This window comes from Dermacentor variabilis, chromosome 4, assembly GCF_050947875.1.
Source record: "Dermacentor variabilis isolate Ectoservices chromosome 4, ASM5094787v1, whole genome shotgun sequence".
Taxonomy (NCBI): domain Eukaryota; kingdom Metazoa; phylum Arthropoda; class Arachnida; order Ixodida; family Ixodidae; genus Dermacentor; species Dermacentor variabilis.
Window position 1 is genome coordinate 81857098 of NC_134571.1, and position 27239 is coordinate 81884336.

General features: G+C 46.3%; 1 protein-coding gene across 2 annotated transcripts; it reads right to left on the bottom strand.

Annotated features, from left to right (window-relative positions):
- Positions 1-34: 34 nt before the first annotated feature.
- Positions 35-26999, bottom strand: LOC142579415 (F-box only protein 8-like). 2 transcript variants are annotated; one of them, XM_075689570.1, is made up of 7 exons: positions 26829-26999; positions 26349-26426; positions 24797-24926; positions 14845-14971; positions 14201-14319; positions 10635-10819; positions 35-1176 (listed from the first exon to the last, which is right to left on the bottom strand). In XM_075689570.1, the coding sequence occupies exons 2-7, from the start codon at positions 26410-26412 to the stop codon at positions 977-979; spliced, it is 825 nt and encodes a 274-aa protein (XP_075545685.1). In that variant the 5' UTR covers positions 26413-26426; positions 26829-26999; the 3' UTR covers positions 35-976. The 2 variants fall into 2 exon arrangements, with proteins under 2 accessions (XP_075545685.1, XP_075545684.1); XM_075689569.1 differs by lacking the exon at positions 26829-26999 and adding an exon at positions 26493-26579.
- Positions 27000-27239: the final 240 nt, after the last annotated feature.

A 27239-nucleotide genomic window follows, 5' to 3' on the forward strand; every position in this document is an offset into this window, starting at 1 on the left:
TTGTGAAAGTGTGATTAAAAGCACAACCAACATGTTCAATGAGCAAGCTTTATTCATGTGAGAGAACAATGTCCAATAAATAATAGATGCACCTGCTCTAGACTAGCAAGTTCAGTTCACTACAGCAGTATGACTAGCTCTTTCATGCACAATCTGCAAAAGCGCACTCAACCGCAACTGCCATGTGGCAAATAAGCAAGGTTTGTAAGCGAAGAGGGCAGCCCAGGGTTGGCCACAAAATTGCTCTATGTTGCGTGTCTGAAGATACCGCAGATGTGTTAGCATTAAAGTAGTCCAGGGCTTTTTTTTCTTTGAAAGCATGTCTTCATTTGTAAATATTGGGTGGTATCTTGCAGATGTTGCCTTTGTCCGCAACTGGCCCACACTCCCCTGTGCTAGCCACACTAAACAACTAAGTTATTACTTAAAAGCCAACATGCCCCTCCCCCTTTCTTTTTTTTGGCAGGTGCTTTGCTAGTAGTACCTGAGCAAGCACTTGTGGTGAGCAATGCAAGTTGTGACTACTAACAACTATGGTTCCAGAAAATGTTAGTACATTAAATGAATGTTCACATAAAAATGCTTGATGCAAGCATGTGGTTGGCATTACTTCCAGTTGCAGAGCATCTTGTGTGAGTACTGAGCAGAAAAGCGTTATGTGGTGGTGTCAGGTAAACTGGAGTTGACACAACACTTTGATCTTGGCCAGTGGGCCTAGAGACGAACACTACCTGATGAGACCAAAACACTGACATGCACTTAACTCCTGCACTTAAAGACGTGGCCATCACACAACTACTGAAAACAATATGAAATGATGCTACTGGTATGTGTCACAACCACAAACACAGCCAAGGGATGACTGTGCAACAAAGACAATAAGACTGATGAGACCAAAGGTGAATTTCAAGACACATGAGAAGGGTGGGGGAAAGACAGGAGATAACACAACTAAATTTTTGTCCCTGGACGGCCTTCAGTCCTCGGAGTTTGGGGCAACATGTCCACGCAGGTATACATCGTCGTACAGGTGTCCATAAAGCTCATCATCTGCTCGGTGCACAGCCTGACGAACATTTCGAATAAACTCGCGCTTGGACATCTTGTTCTTGATGTGGGGACTGCTTAGGTCAACTGAGAGCATGATGAGTGAGAAGCACAGGATGTACACCATGTCTGCACAGATAGTGGGGAAAAAATGAATAAAAGTAAACAAATTAGTACTAAATTTATTACAGACATTGTCAATAATAGCAACCACATTTGTGAGCTAGAGTTGCCCATCACATCTTAACAATGACAATGCAGCACACAAAAGTTAGAGAAAACAGTAAAACGGAGCATGCCACAACATAAAAGCTGTGCTACAGCACTTGCATGAACATACTAACGTGATTACAAATATGAATGCAAAAAGGGAGTATGGACGACCATAAGCAGCCACACATACTGTACGCAACACAAATGGGTATTCAAATGTTTGGTCTGTCCACCACTGACGCAAATTGCAATTGCGAAGCATGTTGATAAAAAACCGCATGTCCCCATCGTAGCCTCTTATCCTTTTCTAATATGGGCATGATTGGCATTGTGTCCTTTGTGGGCTTCCATTTGTCGCAGTTGCTGCTCCCTTACTGCTTGTTATTTGAATCAACCAATCAATCATTTATTCATACAATGTGTACAAATACATGGATACGTGATTATACAGAAGGAGGTCCCATAGCACAAGCCTGCAAAAGGACCTCCTTTGTGTTTTGGTAGCTCAGCGGCAACATTTCACTTCAGTACAGCAATGTTTCCAGTCTTTGTTTTTTTAGGCTCAGGAAGACTGCTGGTGACACTAGCTGGCATGACACCAACACAACATATAGAACCTTTTCGCACAGCAGTTTGCTCTAATGAACAAGGTGGAGCTTTTGGCAGCGTGCTGCCCATTGCCTCAGTGAAAGCCACAGGAATACGAAACAATTACCGCTTCTGCCTTGGTATACTGTGCCATCAGCTGTTGGAAATGCAACTGAGTGTTCACTGACACACTGTGATCCATTCATGCTGCAAAATGTGGTATGATAAGAGGGAGGACGTGCGCAGCAGTTGGCTGCAAAAATAATGAGTGACATATTAAGGAATGGAATGAATCTGCGTGACCAAGTCCACGTACTGCGGCTACATAAGGACTGACTGTATTGCCAGCCTTTTGCGATGCACGGCTTTCGTCAAGGATTAAATAATTCACTCATCTGCCAGCGTTGTCTCACTAACCTTCAAAGAAAGAAAGCATGGTATCTACGCAGATCCACCACAACTCACATGTAAGCTTACGCCCATTCTAATGCTAACATATCGAGAATAAGTGAATGGGCGTACGCTTCATATAATGTGCCGAAGTATGGGTGACGGCAACTACACCGACAACGCACGAATATTCGAAGCTGAACGTCTCATGATAGTCCACAGAGTAAGTGAGTAACTAGTGGTAATATATCTTTGTTACAACCTATTAAAAAGTACAGAACATCTACTTTTCAAGCCTCATGCGCAGCAAGGACAAATGCACACAATTACACAATCACAAATACACAATCAGATAGTGTCTACACCGAGGAACATTACAGAGTCGGAAACATGACAAGCCGCTGCTTCAAAGTGGTAGCCAAATAAAAAATGCAGAGTAAAATACACTGACCTTGATTTAAATCAATTTACAAACCAAAAGCTTGGACAGCTTGGAAAATATCTTTAGCCTCGCTTCTAGTACAAGCACTGTATACGCTTCTTGCGCCATTTGGATAAGGCGTAATGAGCTCCGTGTTGACTCGTTCGTTGCTTGCCTCAGTTGCCTCCTAGTTCTCAATGGATGGGCATGACCACCCGGTGCGGCTCAGCAAAGCTCTGTTTCAGCGTATATCGTAGATGGTGACTGGGTGTCGAACCTTTGGCCATAGCTTCAGAGATCAAGCATTGCGGCGCCCGCAGGATCGCCGTGAAAAGGGTCTATATGGAGAAGTCATGCAAAGATTTCGCACTAACGACATCGGAGCAAGCACCAAACAATCCTAGCATGGTCACCGACAGCTGGAAAAATTTCGTTGCTGCGATGGAAGAAAGAAAAACAGCTAGCATGTCCAGTTCTCTGTGCTTCTTCTCTGTTGGCTTGTCGACTCCAGCTTCGTTGGCATCACTCAACGTTGAGTTACGAACACCAGCTGATGCCGACAGAAGTGCCAACACCAAGATCTAGCATGTTCAGCCCTTGTCTTTTTGGTTTGTCTCCTTGCTCCGCATCGATGCCAAGTGAGGCAAAACCAGCTGACACTAGGGGGCTGCCTTTCTCACATCCACCACTACAATTCCTTCTCCTCACTCCTTTATTCTCAACATCCTTTCCAGATTCTGCCACCCTTCCCACGTCTCTCGTCCAATGATAGGTTTGCATAGGTAAGTGGTTAGAAGACGAACGACCATGAAACCCACGAAAGAGACAAAGAAAGTTATTAATTCAAAACAAACTGAGAAAGTAACACTGTCGACTTCTGTTAATTCGACAGTGACGGGACCGACATAGTTTTCCCAATTCTATGGAGGCTAAAATTAAACAAGACGCAGGGAAAAAATATAAAACACATCACTCATTCATTTGACAGTATTTGCCCAATTCTAACATGCCCCCAAGTCAAATGTGCACCCACTTTTTCTGGTTCAAAGTAGAAAACTAACATTTTCAGTAGTGGCAATACCCATCAGCGTTTCGAAGCAGACATTGGAGCTGGCAAAACCTACTTATGGAGCACCTACTGCTGTGCTTCGAGTAGGTGTAAGGTTTCCACACAAACACACACAGAAAAACTACATATAATTTAGCATTCCCTTTAATTTACATAATCATTTCCTCATAAGAATAAGAGGAAAATGAGTGATTCACTGCAGAACGCCATGATGGCAGTGACGAGAACAATCGCATGCTACAGCTACACGAAACCACACAAAGAACATTAAAGGGGCATTACAAAGTCAGTCAGTCAGTCAGTCAAAAACTTTATTGAAGTCCTGAGGAGTTTTTTGGGCCAATTAAATACTCTTTAAAAACTCAATTTTTTTCAATGTCCCAGTAATAAATGGATCATTAAAAGAGCAAATGAAGGTCACAATAACCATTATTAAATTTCTTGCTGAAACGCCAGCACTAGCTTGACGTCAGATTCCAAAGCACTTTTTCATATTTAGGCCGTTATCGGCGAGTAAAAGTTCCTGAAATTTGCCAAGTACAGGCCTTCACTTTGTAGGATGAAGTGTAGTGCAACTTCACCAATGAATAGTTATCAAGGCCTGATGAGTCGCTATCAAACTCTATGACATCACAACATGCTGGGGTGGGAACTCCAATGCAGGGTCGCCACCTGTCTATTGTTTTCTGCATCTTTTCTGGCTTACCAAGCCTCTTTTCACAGTAAGAGGTGCTCTTTTGTTATTTAGATAGGTAATTCACTGGTGCAGCTGAAATTACTTTTCTCTTTATTTTACCATCGAGGAAGTTTCATAAGTTTGATTTGCTGCACATTCCGATTTTGTAGTATACTACAGTAAAACCAATGAGAAAATTTAACCCTCGTTAATTCGGAAATTGGGATAATTCAAGCTCGTCCTCTGGTCCTGGCAGGTGTATGCATTATTTATTGCAATTAAATTATCGTTAATTCAGACGTATTTGGCCGCACATCGGTTAATGCAGGCAAATCTTGGAGCTCGGCAAGCGCGGAGCGCCGCAAATATGCGAAGCAAACGAGCAAAAATGGCGTTATCGTAAACCAGAACGATGCGGCGGATTTCGCATCGCCATAGTGATCAGTGGAAATCGTACGTGAATGACAGCAACACCAGAACGTCTCGTGCCTATTCGTTCCTTCAAAGCCTTTTTCTTGCGTTTGCCGCCGCGCTTAACAGCATTGGCGTAGTTGTCATACTGCGTAGTTGTCGTACATGATCGCATCGATAGCGGCCATGGTTTTGTCCGTGGCAGTTGTGGCAAACAATAGTTTCACTTTGACTCAGTGCGCACGTCGGCCGCATGCCTTCAACGCTGTATAGTCGCCATCCATGATCGCGTCGACAGCAAGCGCGGTTTCGTTCGCAACGGTTGTGGCAAACAGTAGTTTCATTTTTACTCAGTGCGAAGCTCTCGAGGATGAAGAGCACTGCCTACATCACGATGGGCTGCGACCTGGCGACACTGGCGAAAAAAATAATCGGCCTGTGCGAGTGGTAGTGAAAAGCATCTCAGGTGAAGATGCGTGCCGTAGCCGTCCTGTGAAGGAAATCGCGAGGCCTTCACTGCTGCAAGCGCTAATCAGTCACAAAATGAGAATCACAGCTTTTGCACTGCTTTTGTGCAACACAGAAACAGGATTTGCTGATTCATGCAGTAAATAAAAGCGTGTTGATGTATTGTGCATTTGCTTATTGTTTTCTTGATACACTTGATAATTAGACATTCGGTTAATTCTTACATTTCTTTCGGTCCCGTGAAATCCGAATTAATGAAGTTTTACTGTAAACCATAACCAGTGGTGTGAGCACATAATGTTCTTTATTCCGCAACTATTATGCGCTTGCAGGACAAGGCATATAGTGCTAGGCCATTGGCTCAATTGCATTGAACTTTCTAATGTAATTCACATTCTTTGCCTACTTCAGCTGTTTTGAGCTTATCTGCCTACCTAGCCTCTTACGCCAACCCAGTCACCCAAGTCGTCTACGAGCTTCGACCGCCAAGTACATGCTCGTGGTTGTGATGCCATCATGGTCATTCCATAGCCGTTATTCTAGCTTCGTAATCTGACTCTTGACATGCTCTTGTCGTCATGCTTTTTCCCGCGATCCCGGGATGCGCCCTAAGTTGTCTAATCAGCAGGGCCAATAGGTATGTGCTTGAGGTCATGATGCCGTTGTCGTCAGTCCAGCTTTGTCATCAGACTCTCGGCATGCCCTCATCATCACGCCATTATCATCATACAGTTGTCATGCACTCATTATCACTCCGCTGTCGTGATGCCATCATGATGCCATCATGGTTGTTCCATCGTTGCTATTCCAGCTTAATGATCTGACTCTCATCATGCTGTCATTGTCACGCCTTCTACCCCGACTCAGTGGCCCAATTTGTGTAACAGCTTGGGCCACACATATGTGCTGGTGGTTGTGATGCCATCGTTGTCATACCTATCTGACTCTCGTCTTACTATCGTCGTTCCCTTACCTGCAGCACAACTAGTCTAATAGCTTAGTCTACTAAGTATGTGCTCGTGGTTGTGATGCAGTAGTGGTTATTGCATCGTCACCATTCCAGTTTAGTCAGCCAACTCTCATAATGCCGTTGTTGCATGATTATTCTCTTACAATTGTAAGGCATTCATTGTCATACCACCGTCGGGATGTCGTCATGGTCGTTCCATCGTCGTTCCATTGTCGTCACTCCTGCTTCGCCATCTGATTTTCGTCATACAGTCAAACTTTGTTAAACCGTACCCACTTAAACAGTTGTTTCGTTTTAAAAGTAGTAAAGTTAAATCCCCGACTCAGCGGCCATTGAACGTAATGTGTTTTGTATCCGCATAAACCGTACCAGCTTATTGCGTATGTATCGGCTCACACGTAGTGTTTTCACTTTTCGTCGTACAGACAAGGTGGTGTGTCATATCAATCAGGCGGCAATAAAGCTGCGCGTTACGTCAGCCTCGTGTATGCAATCGTCGCAACGAGAACAGCACCCCGCAATGAAAAAGGCGTCCCACGACTTCTGCGGCGCTACCACCCGCATGCACGGAGAACATGCAACGCCAATGAGGAATCTGCCATGTGGGTGTTTGCCAAGAGGGGGCTGGCTGAAAAGCTGGCTTGCAGCTTCAGTAAGTTTGAGGCCGCTGTTGTCGCTGCTAGGCCGCCGTGGCATCAAACAAAAACAACACTTTTTGCCGCATCAAGTGAATAAATACTGCATACTTTTTACCCTTTCATCGCACTCTCTCTTGAGTTCCATTTTTGACAGGCAAGTGGGCGATCTCGTGCGATTTCAGTTGAGCAGCACTACCATTTAGTACATACTTTATCCGAGCTCCGACCAATTCCGGTTCAATGAGGTTTCAGTGTATCGTCGACATACACGCTGCATGATATGATCATCGCCGCACCTTTGTCTTCATACACTTGTTGTCATTGTGTAGCCGTCGTACAGTCATCGCAACGCCATGGCAACTGTTCCAGTGTAGTCATTCGATTCTCGTAATGCCATCATTCTCACACCATCATCGTCACGCTGCCATTTTACTATGGTCATCACTTCAGTAATGTCATTCCAATGTCGCCATGCCATCGTCATCACACCGCCTTTGTTATTCCATCGACGTCAATCCTTCTTAGTCATTTTATCGTAATTATACTATCATAATTAAATCGTGCTTATGCCGCCGTTGTAATGCCTGTCGTCAGACAGTCACAATGATGCATCCAATATCATACAGTTGTCATCGTACCTTTGTGGTCGTGCCATCATTGTCATTCCACCTTTGTCATCATACACTTGACATCACACACTCATCGTCATACCATTTTCATCATGTCGTCACTGTTATGTCATTGTTATACCATCGTAATCATTTAAAAATTGACATCTCATTGTCATCACGCCGTCGTCATCATCATAGCATCATACAGTCGTCATGCCACCATGCTCATGGTCGACCTTGGCAATCGCGTGCCATAGCAAAGTGGGATGATACCGGAATATCTTGCATATAGCCGAAGAAACGGAAGTCTCAGAAGGACCCTCACACATGTCAAATAAACGTCACTTAAGGAAGAAGAGGAGGAGGAAGATACAAGCTAAGGGTGGATTCAGCCTCGCAGAGATGCGCCGTCAATTCCTTTACCCGAGCCTCTACTTCTACCATGTGAGGATTAAAATTATGGGGTTTTACGTGCCAAAACCACTTTCTGATTATGAGGCACGACCATGTGAGGATAAACATGCATATTGATAAGCAGCTCATCACAGCATACACTTCACTCCATATCTAATGAGGCTATCTACTGCATTATGCAATTGGTGAAGTTGCCATTATATTTGGCAAACTTCACCAGCCGTTGAATAGATTGGTATCTATACATTGGTCTAGGTTGGTATATATCGGTTGGTTGGTATCCTTGCGAGAAGATCGATTCCTCCATGGTTGTACACATTATGTTTCAGTTCATCAAGCAGAGTCTTGTGCTCTCCCGCACCAATGTGTTCCTCACCAACGCATTCATTTTGCCCCGTCCGTGGTGACATAGAATAGAACATTAATTGCTGGAATGCCCAGAATGACATCAGAAATACAGTGTGTTGCTACATTGCTCAAACGCTAATCACATTACCGTCAACAGTCATTGTAAGATGAGTTCTGCCGTAGTTTTTTTACTAGAAGCTTTACCAAATAAATAGTTAACAAAGAGAATGAACCACAGCCTAGTACACGATCAAAGTGTGTGTGGTTATCATCATCATCATCATCATCAACATCATCATCATCATCAGCCTGGTTACGCCCACTGCAGGGCAAAGGCCTCTCCCATACTTCTCTAACTACCCCGGTCATGTACTAATTGTGGCCATGTTGTCCCTGCAAACTTCTCAATCTCATCCGCCTACCTAACTTTCTGCTGCCCTCTGCTACGCTTTCCTTCCCTTGGAATCCATTCCCTAACTCTTAATGACCATCGGTTATCTTCCCTCCTCATTACGTGTCCTGCCCATGCCCATTTCTTTTTCTTGATTTCAACTAAGATATCATTAACTCGCGTTTGTTCCCTCACCCAATCTGCTCTTTTCTTATCCCTTAACGTTACACCTATCATTCTTCTTTCCATAGCTCGTTGCGTCGTCCTCTATATGTGGTTATAATTATAACCTCCTATATGTGGTTATAACACCCAATGCTAAATTCAACTACCTCAAATTCTCTTGGAAGAAAATCATACGGTGTAACGAATAAAGTTGCAAGCAACAGGAAAGTACAGTGGGCACTGATTACCTTTTTGCCAACAGAGGGTCATCGCGCATCAGCCCTCAATGCGTAAAGCTACTGCATTGAACATGCAGTCACAAAGCCATCATGACCGCCCAGCTCACTGTAGCCTCACACATGTCCCACGGTTGGCACGTAAAAAACAGGAATCAATTCGATTCTGTCAGCCGTCACAACGGCAGTCCCACTGGCTTAACGTTGTGAAAGAATGTGGCCAATGAATGCAGCGGCGCCACACTTTGTATTCTATTGCGTAGCAGCTTCCCCATTTTCGCACCACTAAAACAACGTCGTAGCATAGCAGTGGCACAATTTACGTAATAAAGACCCCCTTGGGACAGTATTGAGCAACAAATTCCAGTCGGTGCAGATTGGCACAACTTGTGCGACATTCCCACAACTGCACCACAGATACCAAACAAATTAGAAACCTGATATGCACCCGATTTTTTAACAACAAAAATTTTGCATGCCTGTGATCCAGGCAATCAAAACAAGATTACACTCGCAGAATGTAAATTTAATTACACATAATGTCCACTGTCACCACTCTCTGACAGCACTTCAGAACTGCCTACAAAGTATTCTTCATTCAGGTGAACATTCAAGTGTGAGAGTTAGTGCTTAAATGTTCACGTTACACCCTCGTAACCGTCCTGTCAGTATATTTAATTAGCTTTCATAATCAAAGACAAAGCTGCGCACCATCATCATGCTATGTGGAGACTTGTTCTGTTGCTATCTTGGGAGGGGATTGGCGATGATGCTGGCAAGACTGGCTGACGTTAGGTTGTTATAAAACGCCATGAACGCAGTGTGTTCACAACAGAATTCCAGAAATGATGTGCTTGGATTTGCATTATATCTGCGAACCACCAGGCGCGTGTGTTGTCTGCTCAGGTGCTATTTAAAGGCTGTTAAAAAATTTTGACAATTACAAGGCCTGAAGCTTTGCCAAGATTGCTCGATAGTATATATACCACTGACTTATAATCAATTTATCCGAAGTAAAATTCCATTGCAGTTTGCCTTTAATCCAATTCTTCCTGAGGCATTATCATTACATATGCCATATTAAAACCTTCTGTGCTTTGGACGATTTAGATTCATCCATAAGTTTTTGGTAAGAACAGCCAAAGACAAGCTCAGCTTGCCAGCAGTACTTTGCATTTTCTAGCAATGCCATGGATGAGCCTAGCTTTGTCTCAGTGCTTAGTTGAGCTTTCGATAGATGGCAGCACATAATCCATGAGAAAGCACAAGCAGAAGTGAATTTATTCTTTCTGAGGAGGTAAAGCAGGTTGGCAAGTGAGGTTTTTAGAACTAATGTATCCACTTATGGTCCCAATTCGGGATAATAGTGCGGCGCAGAAGGGGTTAATCCTTTCCGTACTGTAGGGAATGACGAAAAGCAACCAAATTTCTGAGAGATTTCCGGAAACACGAAATCATGAAAACTTTACTCATCATCGGCTATATCAATACAAATTCTGGTGACAACTACACTTGTCAGCATTACAGAAAGGTTTAAGAGCTACCTGTGGAACCAGACCACCCTATATGCAAGCTCACCTGAGCTAAGGCCCAAGTGAGGGTTGCACTTGCAGAAGCGTAGTGAAAATTTCTCCAGCAGTGTCCTGAGGTAGCTGTTCTGTGTGTTAGGTGCCTGCAGGCTTTGGAAGAAGCGCCGCAGTGCCTCCGGCAAGTGCTGGTTCTCAAAGTTTTGGAGCTCCACCAGGTGATCCAGGACCTGCCGCCTGCAGCCGCAGCATTGCACAACTGCTACCAAACTCTGCTAGTGAACCACTAGTGTGGTGCATTGATAACAATTTGCTCAATAAGAGGGCTTTGATGCACTCCTGTTTAATCTTTCCTACATCTCATTTCTTTACAATCTTTCATTTACACTTTTCACTCTGGGTCTACAATAGTGTGTTAGTGAAGATAACGGCCCACTAGAAGTCATTGTCTTAACATTGTTCCTTTGAATGCATCAATTGATTGTTTTAGGTTTTCCTTTTTTCCAGATACAATTGCGATTTGTAAGGGCCTTGAGGGGTCCTTGCATGAGTTATCGAGTGATGAATTTGCCGACCTATTGCCTAATTATCTTCGTTAATCAACTAGCTGTTCCTGATATTGTTTTTTGTTTGTTTTCTTTTTTGAGACTAAAATGTATTCTTCAATTGATTGACATATATATGCACTCACTCCTGCAATATCTTGTTATGCAAGATGGCAGTATATATAAAAAATACTAATAATAAATAAGAAATGCTACTACTGCCAGGCTCTTTCTCATCAACGGGTTTCCGAAACCTTAAAGACAGCTCCCATACACAACAAATGTTTTGACCACAGATGCCATGATCAGGATAATGAGGATGAAATGCAGCTCAGTGTTGTGATAAAGCAAGTCAACACCAGCAGTAAAATGGCTGTTGGCAAAAGCGTTGCTAAGTTGCTTGATCTATCAGATATCTCCCATTTCAATACCTAGTTGATGCTCCCTGTCAGTTTCTTTTACCCCACTCCCCATTTATTACCTTCTTCCCTTATGTTTATGGATAGTGTCCGCATCTTAACACAGTTAAAACTTGATACTAACGAAACCTGATTTTACGAAGTTCCTGGTCTAACAAAAAAAATTTCCATTTCCCGGCAGGTACCCATAGCATTCAACATTATCATCAACCCAAATTAACGAAACTACGTTGGCCGAACTCAATTTAACAAATTTTTTCCTGAATTAAATGAGTAAAAAAAAGCGGTGGTTTCTCTCTCATTTTGACACAGACGAGATTTTCTTCAAGCGTGCACTTTAAAGCTATCGCATTAAAGCATCTAGGCGTCCTAGTCCCGGTCCTAGCTTTATTTTGATGAGGCTGCATGCTGCACATGTGCACAGAACAGTGGACTCTACACTGCCTCGGTAGAGGTGGCAGTGGTTGCTTTCGTTACTTCATGGTTTATGCGACAGATGACTAGATTAGCGGCAAATACAACGCCGCGGTAGCTTTTGCATGTCACTGCATTATAATATTATACTTTGAAGGACCGAAAAATTCCTTTCTTGATTTTATGAACTTCCCAATTTAACTAAATAAATAAATCGAGTTTCAACTGTATGAGGTCCAATGCTTGTGTCAAGCTGTTACTCTACTTAACAGCCACTATATTCCATTTCATACAGAGTAGGCGACGATGCGGAGGCTAGAAAGACACCTCTTGCTGCTTGGATTCATTACCAAGAAATAGTGCATCAGATATGAACAAAAGATATAGGTGTACGCCTCGTTTAACTAAATGTAACATCATCTTATACTTTTATGTTGCAAAATATAATGTAATTTATCCATGAAAAGCATGGCAGATCTGAACTTGCTTACCACCAAATGAGTAGAGTGACATGTTTCTGCGACCAACGGCCACAGTACACCACTTGCGCTTGCAACCAAAACATAGTGGGTCGCATACGGGATGCACAAAGGCATACAAAATGATACAAGGGTTGTACCAAAAGTAATGCAAAAGATGGCGTAATTTTTTATTTAATGGCATACCTTTTTCATATTCTAAGTGTTTGTAGAGCAAACCTTTCTCGACAATATATCAAAATAACTTTTCTCTTTCAATGTAGGTAACTAATGGAATCCAAGCAGAAGCAAAGAGCTGTCATTGAGGTTTTGACCAAGGAGGGGTGCAGGCTGTCTGACATTCACAGAAGGCTACTGAATGTTTACGGAGATGACACCATTGACAAGAGTAACGTGCAGAGATGAAGGAAAAGTTTAAAGTAGTGAAAACTAGCGTTGAAGACAAACCACGCAGTGGGAGACCATCAACACGAACCGTCACTGAGTAGATGAACTGATTCATGCAGAAAAGAGAGTCACAATCTGCGAGCTTTGCTGTACAATTGAGCTGTGGTGACAGTGTCATATAAAAGGCAGAAGACAGAAAATCAAAGTATGTGCAAAGTGGATACCTTGACAGTTAACACCTGATTTGAAAGAGAAAAGAGTGAAGGTCTGCTCTGGCTATCTGGAAGCACTTGAAGCCAACAAAGGCAGATTTTTCTCTAATCTGGTTACAGGAGATTAACGTGGGTGTATCTTTATCATCCAGAATTGAAAAACAATCCATGGAATGGAACCATACTTATTCTCCAAGGCATAAGTCCAAGAGCCAGCGATCAGTACAGAAAGTAATGACAACTGTGTTTTAGGATGACAAGGGTATCATTCTCCTTGACTTTCTGGAATGTAACCAAGCATTGGGTTCAACAATGGCACCAATGCATCTCTTGTGATGGAGACGACATTGAGCAGTACATGTATCTTTGTATTAAAAAAGAGTTGCTCTAAAAGGGAAAGAAGAATGATGGGTGTAACGTTAAGGGATAAGAAAAGAGCAGATTGGGCGAGGGAACAAGCGCGAGCTAATGACATCTTAGTTGAAATCAAGAAACGGAAATGGGCATGGGCAGGACATGCAATGAGGAGGGAAGATAACCGATGGTCATTAAAGGTTACGGACTGAATTCCAAGGGAAGGTAAGCGCAGCAGGGGGCAGCAGAAAGTTAGGTGGGCGGATGAGATTAAGAAGTTTGCAGTCACAACATGGCCACAATCAGCACATGACCGGGGTAGTTGGAGAAGTATGGGAGAGGCCTTTGCCCTGCAGTGGGCGTAACCAGGCTGATGATGATGATGATGATGCTCTACAAGGATGTAGAATTTAACAATGCGTGTCAGATGAAAAAAGTTATGCCAACTTTTGCCTTACTTATGGTACAACCCGCATACGTGATTTGACGTAACCTTTCATCCACAAGTTGGAGTTGTAACGCATGATGCAGTTATTCCATAGAAAGTGTCGCAGATAAAAAGCAGCTGCACTGTGAAAAGCATGGCGTGAGACTTTCATGAAAACACTACTTGCATAGCTTCCACAGCTTTGCCTGCCAAGTATGAAACAGAATATAGGATGTCTTGCCTGTCTGCAATATATGAACCTTTAACACCAAATCTTCCAACGTGCTTTTCTGTGCCATATCTACACAGAATCCTGAGAACCTGTTTCAAACGCACATACACACTCTCACCAACTCAGACATCGTGTAAATCACTGCCTACCTTGACTCCAAGTACAGCCGAGTTTGGCGAGAGTTGAGCCGCTTGGTGTTGTGCAGGAACCTGGCAATCTCAATGGGGACATCTTTCACGAGCCGCTGAGAAATGAAGTATTGCATTCCCTGCGAAGTTGTACCGAATAATTTGTGTGGACAAGATGAAGAATGTATCTAGCCAAGGACTATATTAATACAAATGCACTATCAGAAGCTGTCATTTCTGTAATTTCAACCTGATGGGGCATCAAAAATGTGGCCAAACTAAACAATGCTCAAATTAAAGGATGTGCTCAACATGCACAGTTGCCTTTTGTGACTTCTGAGCCTGCAGATGTTGTAAGACAGGTCACTACTAACAAAAAGTAGGCTGCTCCGCACTGTCTGCAAGGTAATCTGTGTTAAGAAAGCAAAGAACAATTACTGGCTACAACAGTATTTTTGAAATTATGGTTTCAGGTTCAATGGCTGGATGACTGTGCTTGCTGCTATTGATGTGATTCGAGTGTTACCTTTTTTTCTGGACACAAGTTCGCCCAAAAGAAGTTAAACTTTTAGCTCACACATTTGGCAATGTTTGGTTCTTCATAGTCATTACAGCGTGACAATATATTCGGAAAAATAGGACCTGCGGTTTGAGGTTCATCTCACCAGCTCTGCATCTGCATTGAATGTGATTGTTCCCTCGTCGAGCTGCAAGTAGAGCCGCCGATAAGAGAAGCCAGGCTCCTTGGGCATACCATAGATGCTGGTGTAGCCCCACTGGCTGATGCACAAACTGCACAGAATGTGAGCGACAATGTTACCCAAGACCTACCATACCATGGTGGTTTTTGCTAGGGGAGAATTCACAGGGTTCATTACTTTCACATGTGTGGCTGTGTTTCAGGGCATTTATCTGGCTGTAGCCAAACTGTGCAGATTCAAGACGCAGCATTCTACTTCTACAGAACTTCAAAGCACATTCATGTGCCATTCATTGGACAAATATGGATACTTAATTGGACTAAAGAAAGACCCTGACAGGCACATGATCCACGGTACCCTCAGAAACTGTCAAAGCATATGTAGAGCGCTGACCACGCCAATGTGCATGCATCTGTAAAGTTAATGTAACAACTACTCCAGCCATAGGTGCTGACTATGGGGGGCTCGGGTTCTCAAGCACCCTTCAAAGTTTTCTGGACCCCAGAGGGGGCCAGAGAACATGTGTTCTCTCAGCAGGGGCAACGTGGATGGCAATGCCCTGTCTATTGCTTCATCTTTACTTTTTTTCTTTTTTCTGTGGTGCACTTACTGTAGCCGTTCAAGGTTGGCATCTGACAAAGGTGCTGAAAAATGACAAAATAGCATTACCAGGATGTGCGGGACGCATTAAGAACTGCTGCTTCTCCCTTTTCTGAAAGACTGGTGGGGTGCACATGTGCTTGAGTTTTGTTCAGGAGTGACTCAAGATCATGGACAACTAACTGCCTGATGGCTGGCATTTGTGGATTTTCATGCACGTCTATGGTATCATAGACAGCACATAATAGTGGGGCCTTTGAACACCACAGGAAAGAGTGAGCAATCTTTCATGCGAGGTTGTGAGCTCCCTGCAGTGAAATAATACCTGGCTTGTATGATCATGGCAACATTGTTTAAAAATTGCGAATGGTTTTTTACCGTGTTTAAAAAGCATTGCCGTGTCCCTTAAAAGGTACACTAAAGAGAAACGGCAAATCATTTCACATTGATAAAGTGTTCTTCAATAACTCTGCCTTCGTTGATTTAGCGGTAATAGGCTGATTATTGGAAGAGAAATTGAAAGTCAAAGTTCTAGTTTTTTCTAACTTTGCGCTGAAATCCAAAGGCTGGTATGTCAATGTGATGTTACAAACTTCAAAGTATTCTTTTTTTTTTTTTCACATTTGGCTTTGTAGTTCAGCAAAAGCTTTTGAAACGTACTAAGTTTAGTGTTTGGCTGGTTTAGAATACACAATGTGGTTAATTTTTGCTGAAGAATATTTCACTAGGCTTAAGCAGACAGTCTAAATCTATGACATCAGAGTGAGCAGTTGCAGAAAACGTAAGATAGCGTCGCCACCCGTCTTTCGTTGTCGCATATGTTTTGGCTCTCGTGGTAAGAGTGGCTTCTTTTTGGCATTGTAGAAGGCTAATTTACTAATGCGGCTCAAATAATTTTGTGCCCCTCTAAGCATAGAAAGGCTTTTTTTATAACCCTTCTTTACAAAGGTCGCATGTCAGCACAAAAGAATACTGCTCACTGATAAGCCAACAAACAAGCACCTCGCACAACAATGTGTACACAGGATGAGAAATTTAATGTTGCAACGCACAGCTGCACTCAGCTCCTGCCATAAAAAAGAGCAAAAAAACGAAGAAAAAAAATGTAACTGTACCATGTGCACAGACAGTTAACTGATGCGCAATTTATGAGGTTCAACTTCCTAAAACAACACTTGGGCTCCATGAGAAGCCATAGCGAAAGGCTATAAGAGAGTTTTAGGTTAGGGGACAAAAGCAGCTTGCATACTGTTACGTTTCGCCTACGACGCGCGGTATGCCGGCGCGGATGCAACGGACGCCGGGGCTTCGGTCAAAGCGGCAGACATTTTGGCCCGTTCGGCGCCGCTGCTACGCCTCCCCGCCAAGCGCGTCCAGGCATGTTCCAATGCCACGTGTCTTCGGTGTGCGTGTGTGTGTGTGTGCATGTTGGTGCCCACGCTTGTCAAAGCGCGGCAGCCGGGGAGAGGAGCTCCCCCAACTGTGAAGCGAGGAGGTCTGACCGGCCCGGCGGATGCGTCACCTACTCATCCCAACGTGCCCGAGCGGCGCCGGCCCTGCGGATGCGTCACCCACTCATCCCAACGTGCCCGAGCGGCGCCGGCCCTGCGGATGCGTCACCCACTCATCCCAACGTGCCCGAGCGGCGCCGGCCCTGCGGATGCGTCACCTACTCATCCCAACGTGCCCGAGCGGCGCCAGCCCGGCGGATGCGTCACCCACTCATCCCAACGTGTCCGAGCAGCGCCGGCCCTGCGGATGCGTCACCTACTCATCCCAACGTGCCCGAGCGGCGCCGGCCCTGCGGATGCGTCACCTACTCGTCCCAACGTGCCCGAGCGGCGCCGTCACGTGCGCCCCCTTCCAGAGACGTTCCTTCTTGCCCTCGACTCCGAGAGTATAAGAGCAGCTGCTCCCGGACGCCAAGAAGAGGGCTCCGATTTCTTCTGTTGAGTAAAGTGCTCTCCCGTCTCTCTACTTCGGTCAACCTGACTGCCAACTCTTCGCGATGTTAAAATAAACAAGTTGTTTTGTTGTTACCAGTCGACTCATGCTTTGCCAGGACCTTCGGATGCTTCCAGTTGTACCCCAGGCCGCCAGGCCAACGCTACCCTTGGGGCTTGCGACCCAGGTGCAACAACGGGCGTCAGCGCTGAGTTCCCAACAGGCCGTACCATCGGTGCGACCACAACAACCGTTGCCATCGGTGGGATTCAAACAACTGGTGGCAGCGGTGGGATCGCGACAACGGAGGCCAGCAGCGAAGAGATGCAGTTGACTGTATGCTGAGCAGCTCAACAACGATCCGGGAGCAGAGCAACGAGCCCTGTGTGATGACTGGTTGCCTGCAGCGGAACGACTGCGCTGAATTCCTGCCTGCGAGGTTTGGTGAGTGCGGGACTTTCTACTTCTGAGCTTTGCCAGGCTTTTGTTAGTGTCAGAAACAGAGCTGGTAATTGTGGTTGTCGTTGCTGCCGGGTTAGTTTGCGGCAAGACAATAGTAAGCAGTAGAGAAAGCAGCATTCAGAGCAGCCATGGATTTGAAGTCGTTGCGCAAACCGAAATTGCTGGAGCTTGCAAGAGAGTTGGGTCTGGATGTCTCGGACAAACTCAGAAAACCAGAACTGCTAAAGGCTATTCTTGAGTTAGAGGCTGAGGATGACGAGCTGTCGGAATGCCTTGAGACTATTGAGGAGAGGTCAAAAAGACATGAGCGCGAACTTAGAGAGCAAAAAGAGAAACAGGAGCGCGAACTTAAAGAGCAGAAAGAAAAAGAACAGCGCGAACACGCTTTGGAAATGAAGCATCTCGAGGTAGAGATGGAACGCGCTCGTAATGGAAGTCAGGCACACGGTGCAGGAGAACGCGTATTGTTCAAAATGACTGACCTGATGCGGCCGTTTAAGCTTGGAGAGGACATTGGTTTGTTCCTGGTTAACTTTGAGCGAACGTGCGAGAAGCAGGGGTTCTCTCGGGAAACGTGGCCACAGCGCTTGCTCACTTTGTTACCCGGCGAGGCGGCCGACGTAGTCGCTCGCTTGGATAGAGAGGAGGCAGAGGATTTCGACAAAGTAAAATCGAGTCTGCTAAAAAAGTACCGGCTGTCTGCGGAGGCGTTCCGTCGGAAGTTTCGGGAAAATGAGAAAGGCAAAAGTGAGTCATATACAGAGTTTGCGTACAGGCTTATGTCAAACATGCAGGAGTGGCTCAAAGAAGAGAAAGCGTTTGGTGACCACGATAAAGCTCTACAGTGTTTCGGGCTAGAACAGTTTTATAGTCGGTTACCGGAGAACGTGCGGTACTGGGTCTTGGATAGGCCAGACGTTTGTACGGTGGCTAAAGCCGCTGAGCTAGCCGAGGAGTTTGTGACGCGTCGGGCTCGCGGAGCTAAGGACGGTCAAAAGGGTGAATTTGGCTCGAAGTTTGAGAGGCCGAAGTTCACACCCATGAGAGCAAAGGGGAACACGCGTAGTGAGGATGCGAGTGAAAGCAGTCCGACCAAACGTAAAGAGACGGCGGCAGCCGAAGCCGAACGCAGAAAGCGGTTCGAGATGAGGCAAGCGCGCGTGTGTTATACGTGCCAGAAGCCGGGTCACTTTTCGGCGCAGTGTCCGGAAACAACACCAAAAGTTGTGTTTTTTTCATTATGCAGCACTGACGAGAACATGAAGCTTCTCGAGCCTTACATGCGAGACCTCCTCGTGAACGGGAAAGAGTGCCGTGTGCTTCGCGATTCCGCAGCTACAATGGATGTAGTTCACCCGTCTTACGTAGAACCCCATATGTTCACGGGCGAGTGCGCATGGATCAAGCAAGCCGTGGAAGCTCATAGCGTGTGTCTGCCAGTAGCAAAAGTGTTTATTGAAGGACCTTTCGGAGCGCTTGAGACGGAGGCGGCAGTGTCATCTATGCTGCCCCCCCAGTACCCGTACCTATTTTCGAACAGGTCCGATCACCTCCTGCGCGAGAAGGGGCTTTTGTTTGGTGAGGCTAGCGTTCAGGCATTAACCAGATCGAAGGTTCGGGAGCTCGCTGCAAAGGCGGTAGTTGCGGGGCCGACGTTATCGAACAATGAAAAAGGGTCAGAGGTGCAGCAAGCTGACGAACTGAATAAAATTGAGCCGGTAGCGTTGAAGGCGCCAGATACTGGAGAGGAAAATCCCGATGCGGGAAAGTTAGAAGAGCTATCTGCAGATTTGCTCATCGCGCCTACGTCAGACGGACTTGATAGGTTGCTAAAAGTCAGCCGGTCGGCTTTGATAGCCGAGCAAAAGAAGGATGGCAGCCTAGAAAACGTGCGCTGCAATGTCAAGGAAGGTATCGCCCGGAAAAATGCGCGTTTTGTGGAAAGAGGTGGAGTCCTGTACCGGAAGTATCTAGACCGCAGAGGAGTGGAGTTCGATCAGCTGATCGTTCCTCAATGCTATCGTCAGGATCTGTTGCGCTTGACGCATGGGGGTTCGTGGTCCGGACACCTAGGAGTTAAGGAAACTAAGGACCGTCTCTTGCAAGAGTACTATTGGCCAGGGTGTTTTCGGGACGCAGACCATTTCGTAAGGTCATGTGACACCTGTCAGCGGGTGGGCAAACCAGGGGACAAATCAAGGGCGCCGTTGAAATTGGTACCTATCATTACGGAGCCTTTTAGACGGCTCGTTATTGATACTGTGGGACCTCTGCCGGTAACAGCCACGGGGTACAGACACATTTTGACTGTGATCTGCCCAGCGACAAAGTTCCCTGAAGCAGTGCCGCTTAAAGAACTCAGCTCAGTTGAGATAGTCAATGCACTACTGTCCATATTTGCGCGAGTTGGTTTTCCTGCGGAAATCCAATCAGATCAGGGCACAGTGTTTACTAGCGCTTTGACGACAACTTTTCTCGAAAGGTGTGGGGTAAAGCTGCTACACAGCTCAGTGTACCACCCACAGTCGAATTCCGTTGAGAAGCTCCACTCCGTCATGAAGCGCGTGTTGAGAGCATTGTGTTTTGAACATCGAACTGACTGGGAGCTGTGTCTGCCTGGGGTGATGTTTGCATTAAGGACCGCGCCGCATGCAGCTACGGGGTTTTCGCCAGCTGAGCTGGTGTACGGTCGCTCGCTGCGATCTCCGCTTCGCATGCTTCGAGAATCGTGGGAAGGCAGGGGCGACGACCCAGTCGTGGTGGAGTACGTGCTTAAGCTCCTCGAACGCTTAAGAAGGGCACAGGAGTTGTCAGGTGAAGCAATGGCAAAGGCCCAGCAGAGGGCCAAGGTTTATTATGATCGGACAGCCAGGGCCCGTCGTTTTGAGGTGGGCGATGAGGTCATGATATTGCGCACATCGCTAAACAACAAACTAGACGTGCAGTGGGAGGGCCCAGCACGAATTGTTCAGAAACTGTCGGACGTTAACTACGTGGTGAGTCTGCCAGGAAAGCGGAAAGCACAGCAAGTTTACCACTGTAATCTGCTCAAACCTTATAGACAAAGGGAAGCAGTGGTGTGCATGATGGTAAACGTTCCTGAAGAGCTTCCGGTCGAGCTTCCGGGACTAGGCTCAGTGACGAACAGGGAAGACACCGGTCAAGTCATTAGTGACTTAGTCAGTGGAGCATCGCTGTCGCCTGAGCAGAAAACCGAACTACACCAGCTCTTACAAGAGTTTCAAGGTCTGTTCTCTGAGAGGCCTGGTAGGACTTCTGTACTTACTCATGATATAGAACTTACCTCCCCAGAGCCAGTACGATCCAAGGCGTATCGGGTGTCACCCCGCCAGAGCGATATTATGGAGGCTGAGGTAAAGAAAATGCTACAGCTCGGTGTTATTGAGGCAGGTGAGAGTGATTATACCTCCCCTTTGATTTTAGTTGAGGTACCGGGCAAGGAACCTCGTCCTTGCGTCGACTACCGCAGGCTTAATTCCATCACTAAGGATCAAATTTATCCGATCCCTAACATCGAGGAGCGCCTTGAGAAAGTTAGTAGCGCTCAGTTTATTTCCACCCTAGATCTTGTCAGGGGTTATTGGCAGGTTCCACTTACAGAAGAGGCTAGTAGGTATGCGGCGTTCATTTCACCAATGGAAACATTCCGTCCTAAAGTGTTGAGTTTTGGTTTGAAGAACGCGCCATACTGTTTTTCAAGCCTCATGGATAAAGTGTTGCGGGGACAGCAAGAATTCGCTTTACCGTATCTAGACGACGTAGCGATATTCTCCGCATCCTGGTCTGAGCATATGGCACACTTGCGGGCAGTGCTAACCCGCCTGCGCGAAGCGGGCTTGACAGTAAAGGCTCCTAAGTGCCAGTTAGCACAGGCCGAGGTTGTCTACCTCGGTCACGTGATTGGTCAGGGTCGTCGCCGCCCCTCTGAAATAAAAGTGGCCGCTGTGCGAGACTTTCCGCAACCGCGCACGAAGACCGATATTCGGTCGTTCTTAGGTGTCGCCGGCTACTATCAGAGGTACATCCCCAGGTACTCTGATATCGCGGCTCCCCTGACGGATGCTCTAAGAAAAACAGAGCCCCAAACAGTCGTCTGGGACGAGACAAAGGAAAGAGCTTTTAGCGCCCTAAATAGTGCCCTAACAAGCCAGCCTGTGCTACGATCGCCAGACTACACAAAAGGGTTCGTTGTTCAGTGCGATGCTAGTGAGCGAGGCATGGGCGTTGTACTGTGCCAACGGGAAAAGGGAGAAGTAGAACACCCCGTCCTGTATGCTAGTCGTAAGCTGACCAGTCGTGAGCAGGCGTATAGCGCCACCGAGAAAGAGTGTGCGTGTCTCGTGTGGGCCGTTCAGAAATTGTCATGCTATCTAGCCGGCTCGATGTTTATCATTGAGACGGATCACTGCCCTCTCCAATGGCTGCAGACCATCTCTCCCAAAAATGGCCGCCTCCTGCGCTGGAGCCTCGCTTTGCAACAATATTCCTTTGAGGTGCGTTACAAAAAGGGGAGTCTCAACGGTAACGCCGATGGCTTAAGTCGAGGCCCCTAACGTAGGAATCAGCCTCAAAATTGTTTGTTACTGATGTTTTTCTTCCTGAGGCAGGATTTTTTTTAACATATTGCTTTTGTTTAGTGTTTCAAAGTGATGATATGCTTTCTAGTGCAATTTTCCAATTTGTGGACGCGTTCTGAGTGATGCTAGACTACTGTAAGGAGCTAGGCAGTGGTATAAAAGGGGAAAGAGCCTGGCAGGGCTTAGTGAGGGTTGTGCCGTGCTTGCTGACTGAGCGGTTGAGTTTCAGCGTAGTTCTAACGCTTGCCGGGAACGAGAACAAGAATGTGAACTATACCGAAGTCACTTTGCAGTGTCCTGTGCGAACCTGAACGAGAGAACGAGGCCTTCTCTGTGCGCTGCGCTCAAGAAACGTCGAGGGACGCCCGACTTCGGTTATGAGCATCATCGAGCGACATCCCTCCGGACAGCGGATGCAGTCCCCTGTCCATCGGGATCTCCTTCCCCCGGCGGGGCGATCTGTTACGTTTCGCCTACGACGCGCGGTATGCCGGCGCGGATGCAACGGACGCCGGGGCTTCGGTCAAAGCGGCAGACATTTTGGCCCGTTCGGCGCCGCTGCTACGCCTCCCCGCCAAGCGCGTCCAGGCATGTTCCAATGCCACGTGTCTTCGGTGTGCGTGTGTGTGTGTGTGCATGTTGGTGCCCACGCTTGTCAAAGCGCGGCAGCCGGGGAGAGGAGCTCCCCCAACTGTGAAGCGAGGAGGTCTGACCGGCCCGGCGGATGCGTCACCTACTCATCCCAACGTGCCCGAGCGGCGCCGGCCCTGCGGATGCGTCACCCACTCATCCCAACGTGCCCGAGCGGCGCCGGCCCTGCGGATGCGTCACCCACTCATCCCAACGTGCCCGAGCGGCGCCGGCCCTGCGGATGCGTCACCTACTCATCCCAACGTGCCCGAGCGGCGCCAGCCCGGCGGATGCGTCACCCACTCATCCCAACGTGTCCGAGCGGCGCCGGCCCTGCGGATGCGTCACCTACTCATCCCAACGTGCCCGAGCGGCGCCGGCCCTGCGGATGCGTCACCTACTCGTCCCAACGTGCCCGAGCGGCGCCGTCACGTGCGCCCCCTTCCAGAGACGTTCCTTCTTGCCCTCGACTCCGAGAGTATAAGAGCAGCTGCTCCCGGACGCCAAGAAGAGGGCTCCGATTTCTTCTGTTGAGTAAAGTGCTCTCCCGTCTCTCTACTTCGGTCAACCTGACTGCCAACTCTTCGCGATGTTAAAATAAACAAGTTGTTTTGTTGTTACCAGTCGACTCATGCTTTGCCAGGACCTTCGGATGCTTCCAGTTGTACCCCAGGCCGCCAGGCCAACGCTACCCTTGGGGCTTGCGACCCAGGTGCAACAACGGGCGTCAGCGCTGAGTTCCCAACAGGCCGTACCATCGGTGCGACCACAACAACCGTTGCCATCGGTGGGATTCAAACAATACGCAAGAACTAGGGGCGACTGCGCATGCCCAGTAACGTGGCCCCTAGTTCTTGCGTATGCAAGCCACTTGCATCCCCTAATCTAAAACTCTCTATTATGTTTTGACCACCTGGGGTTCTTTAAAACGCGTCGTGACAGGTATTAAATTCAGTGTTGTATAGTATAAACTCTTCCACATGCTTCTTGATAATTTCAGAACACCAGACTTGGCATTATCTATATTATCGTGACAACATGACCGAGAGATAAATTGGCCAATGTCGTACAGCAATAAGGCTAGGTGTGATGCTATTCTCTCACTCACAATAAAGGAAGTGAGAGCACAGCGCACATTTATTCTGGCTGCACTGATTACAGGAACAGAGCGAGACATGCATCATGAAGTTGTGACTCGTCCGGCTCCTTGGCCCGAAAACTGGTTCACAGAAATGAGTATCAGAGTAAATCAAATAAGACACTCTGACACTTGCCAGTATTGCTTCTGGGGTTTAAGGAATTCATACTTTAGGTCATGAAAAAAAAATTATGTGTTGAAAATGTCATGTCAGTACCCCATTAACGTTGTGAGGGGGAGGAAAAACTCAGGGTACCTATGCCAACCAAATTATACATATAATGAAAAAGGATATTTTCCCTCCCGCATGAAGGCCTTGTTCACAGGTAAAAATCCTTTAACATGCACATAAACCTAAGTACGTGATGAGCATTTTCGTTTTTCACGCCCATCAAAACGCAGCCACCGCAGCAGGGAACCGAACCTGCAACCTCATGCTCAGCAGCAGAATCCTGAAGCCACTGAGCTACCGCAGCATATTCATAAAGAAAGGCTACAAAAAGAATGTCACTTCTGCTCAATAGAGATCAATGAAACCAGTCACCTGTGCCAGAGGACTTCATCTTGGGCAAGGTGGGTCCACACACAAGCTGCCAAGCAGAGGTCGGTGGCATTCAAGTGTGACAGCACTGCAAGGCTCAGCTCTGGTGGCCAGCTAGCAAGATCTGGAAAGCCTATGGAACCATCATGAATAAGCTTTCGGTACTTGTTCCTCGGCATGCTCAGCCTGCTAAACATCAATCCACAAACACAAATCAAAACTCCTGGGCTTCAAAAGGACAACAAATAGGAGTCAGATAAAAAGTGAATTGTGGGTTATTTACATTAAAAGCTGCACAATGGGCTATGAAGCCACCTCAGTGAAGGGCTCCGAATGAATTCACCCAATTCTAACGTGCACCTAATTTGCACAGTGCAAGAGCTTTTTCGCATTCCAGCCCAATTGCAATGCAGCAACTGGAGCCGGGATCGAGTCCGCAAACATGTGCATAAGTGGGATTAACCGTGAGTGAGCATTTGGCCTGTATTCTGCCCTACACTTGGGCAAAGGGGGGGGGGGGGGAGGGGTTAGAAAGGTGGGAGCAAGGAAAACGAATGGTACACCATATACATGAGCAGAACGAAAAGGATACAAACTGCTACAAGCATTCACACAGCCATTGATCACAAAAAAAGCTCAGCAAGTTCTGAGAATAGGAGAATCAAGGCTAAGAGGTTTGATCTCATTCAAAGACTGGCAGCAACTTTTCAAAAGATGTTTGAAACCAGTGTGATGTTAGTGCTATTTGATGTGCAATAAAGGTGCTCGTCTTCATGGTAGCAGTTATCAGCAAAAAAAATATATATATATATATATTGGGAATGATGTGGCGACTAAAAAGATGCAGTCAGCAGCTGACAGATGAAGCACTCAAAACTCAAGCACAGCATCATGCCACTCAACAGGAAACTCTGTGTTAAAACATCAGTGAAAACAAGGCATTAAAATCACATCAAGCAGCACAGAGGCTTATAGCTTCTGTTTAAAACAACGGCACTGCATTTTGCAGTTATTAAATACTGACACTATGGAACCACAAGTTGTAGTAAACCACCATAGCAGCAGGCACTCCTCTAGCTTTTAAATGGAGACGGGGCTTGCATGTGTCAACAGTTAATAACTCTGCCATGTTTGTTTAAATACCCATAAAGAAGTCTGCACAAGTGGCCTGTTCAAGCAGCACAAAGGAAAACGTGTGTGCATCAATTCTATCATGTAACCAAGCAACTTCGCAGGCTCGATCAAACAATGCTGTGTTTACTGTCCATAGTTCAACACACCAAGTGCCCCACTTTCCTGAACAAGAGCAAACACATGCTAAAATGCGCTGCGCGCACATTGCCGGACGCCCTTTGGGCGTGTAAACAGCGATACCACCGCTGCTTTCTAGGTGTGGTGAAATCGTTGGCAGTATGCGAAACTAGGTTCGAAACAGTGCTTACTCGGACAGTTGCTGGATTATTAATGCAAGATTCGCTGTTCCACTGAAATTTGGCGTCATAAACCTCAAAGATGAATAAACATGCGCGTTGCGGGAAAAGGAAAACAGACTTGCCTTCGGTGTTATCATCCTCGTTACCTTCACCGTTTTCTTTCACTTTCTTGAGCACTTGTCCCATCGACAAACGCTCACCTAAAAGTGGAACGCACGGCATGCGTTAACGATCATGCCACTCAGACAGCCCAGGCAGGCACTTACGACGCATGAGAAAGCACTTTTCGCCGTCAAACCGCGCAGAGGATCAGCTATCAGCCTGAACGCGGATGTTTAAATGCGGTCATACTAAACCAAGTAGAACGCATAATATTCAGGCCGTGAACCTAGCGCAATGTACACTGACGGCTCACGAGAAAGCGCTTCTCGCGCGGAAGCCATGCAAATGCATTTATACGTGTGATCGCGAGTTCTTAAAAAAAAAAGAAAAAAAAAGCTGTCATATGAGCAAAGCAGATGCAGTCATGACCAGGGACGAGCACTCGACGTACCCGCGTTTCCCCCTGATTTGACGCGGGTCAAGAGACCTCGGGCACTCACCAGAGGACAAGTTTTGTTGAAGTTTCTCTGCACATTCGTGATAAAGGGTGGACAAATCGGTGATAATACTAATCAGGCTTTCTTTCCATAGCAGAGAACTAAATTTTGAAGCCGATCATTACGGAGGGGAACTGAAGGACTCGCGAGGAGTCGCTTGCGTTGCGGCCACTTACGAAAGTAATTCTCGCTGATGAAATAACACTTTGTATGCGCTTTTAATAATTGCATTTTAGTTATGTTGATATTGAATTATTAGTTATGTAATAAAATTACAATTTGACTAGTTCGTATTTCGGCATGAAAGTAAATTTAGCGTTATGTGCATATTCTAATAAAATTAATTAAATATCAAGCCATTTTGTGGTTAAATTAACAAATACAGCGTATTTCATTTGCTTAAATTTTTACGTA

Coding starts and splice junctions, on each gene's coding strand:
- LOC142579415 (XM_075689569.1), bottom strand. Junction 24,927..26,348: donor CGAGGATGATAACACCGAAG/GCAAGTCTGTTT, acceptor ATGGTTCCATAG/GCTTTCCAGATCTTGCTAGC. Junction 10,820..14,200: donor CGGCTGTACTTGGAGTCAAG/GTAGGCAGTGAT, acceptor CTGCGGCTGCAG/GCGGCAGGTCCTGGATCACC.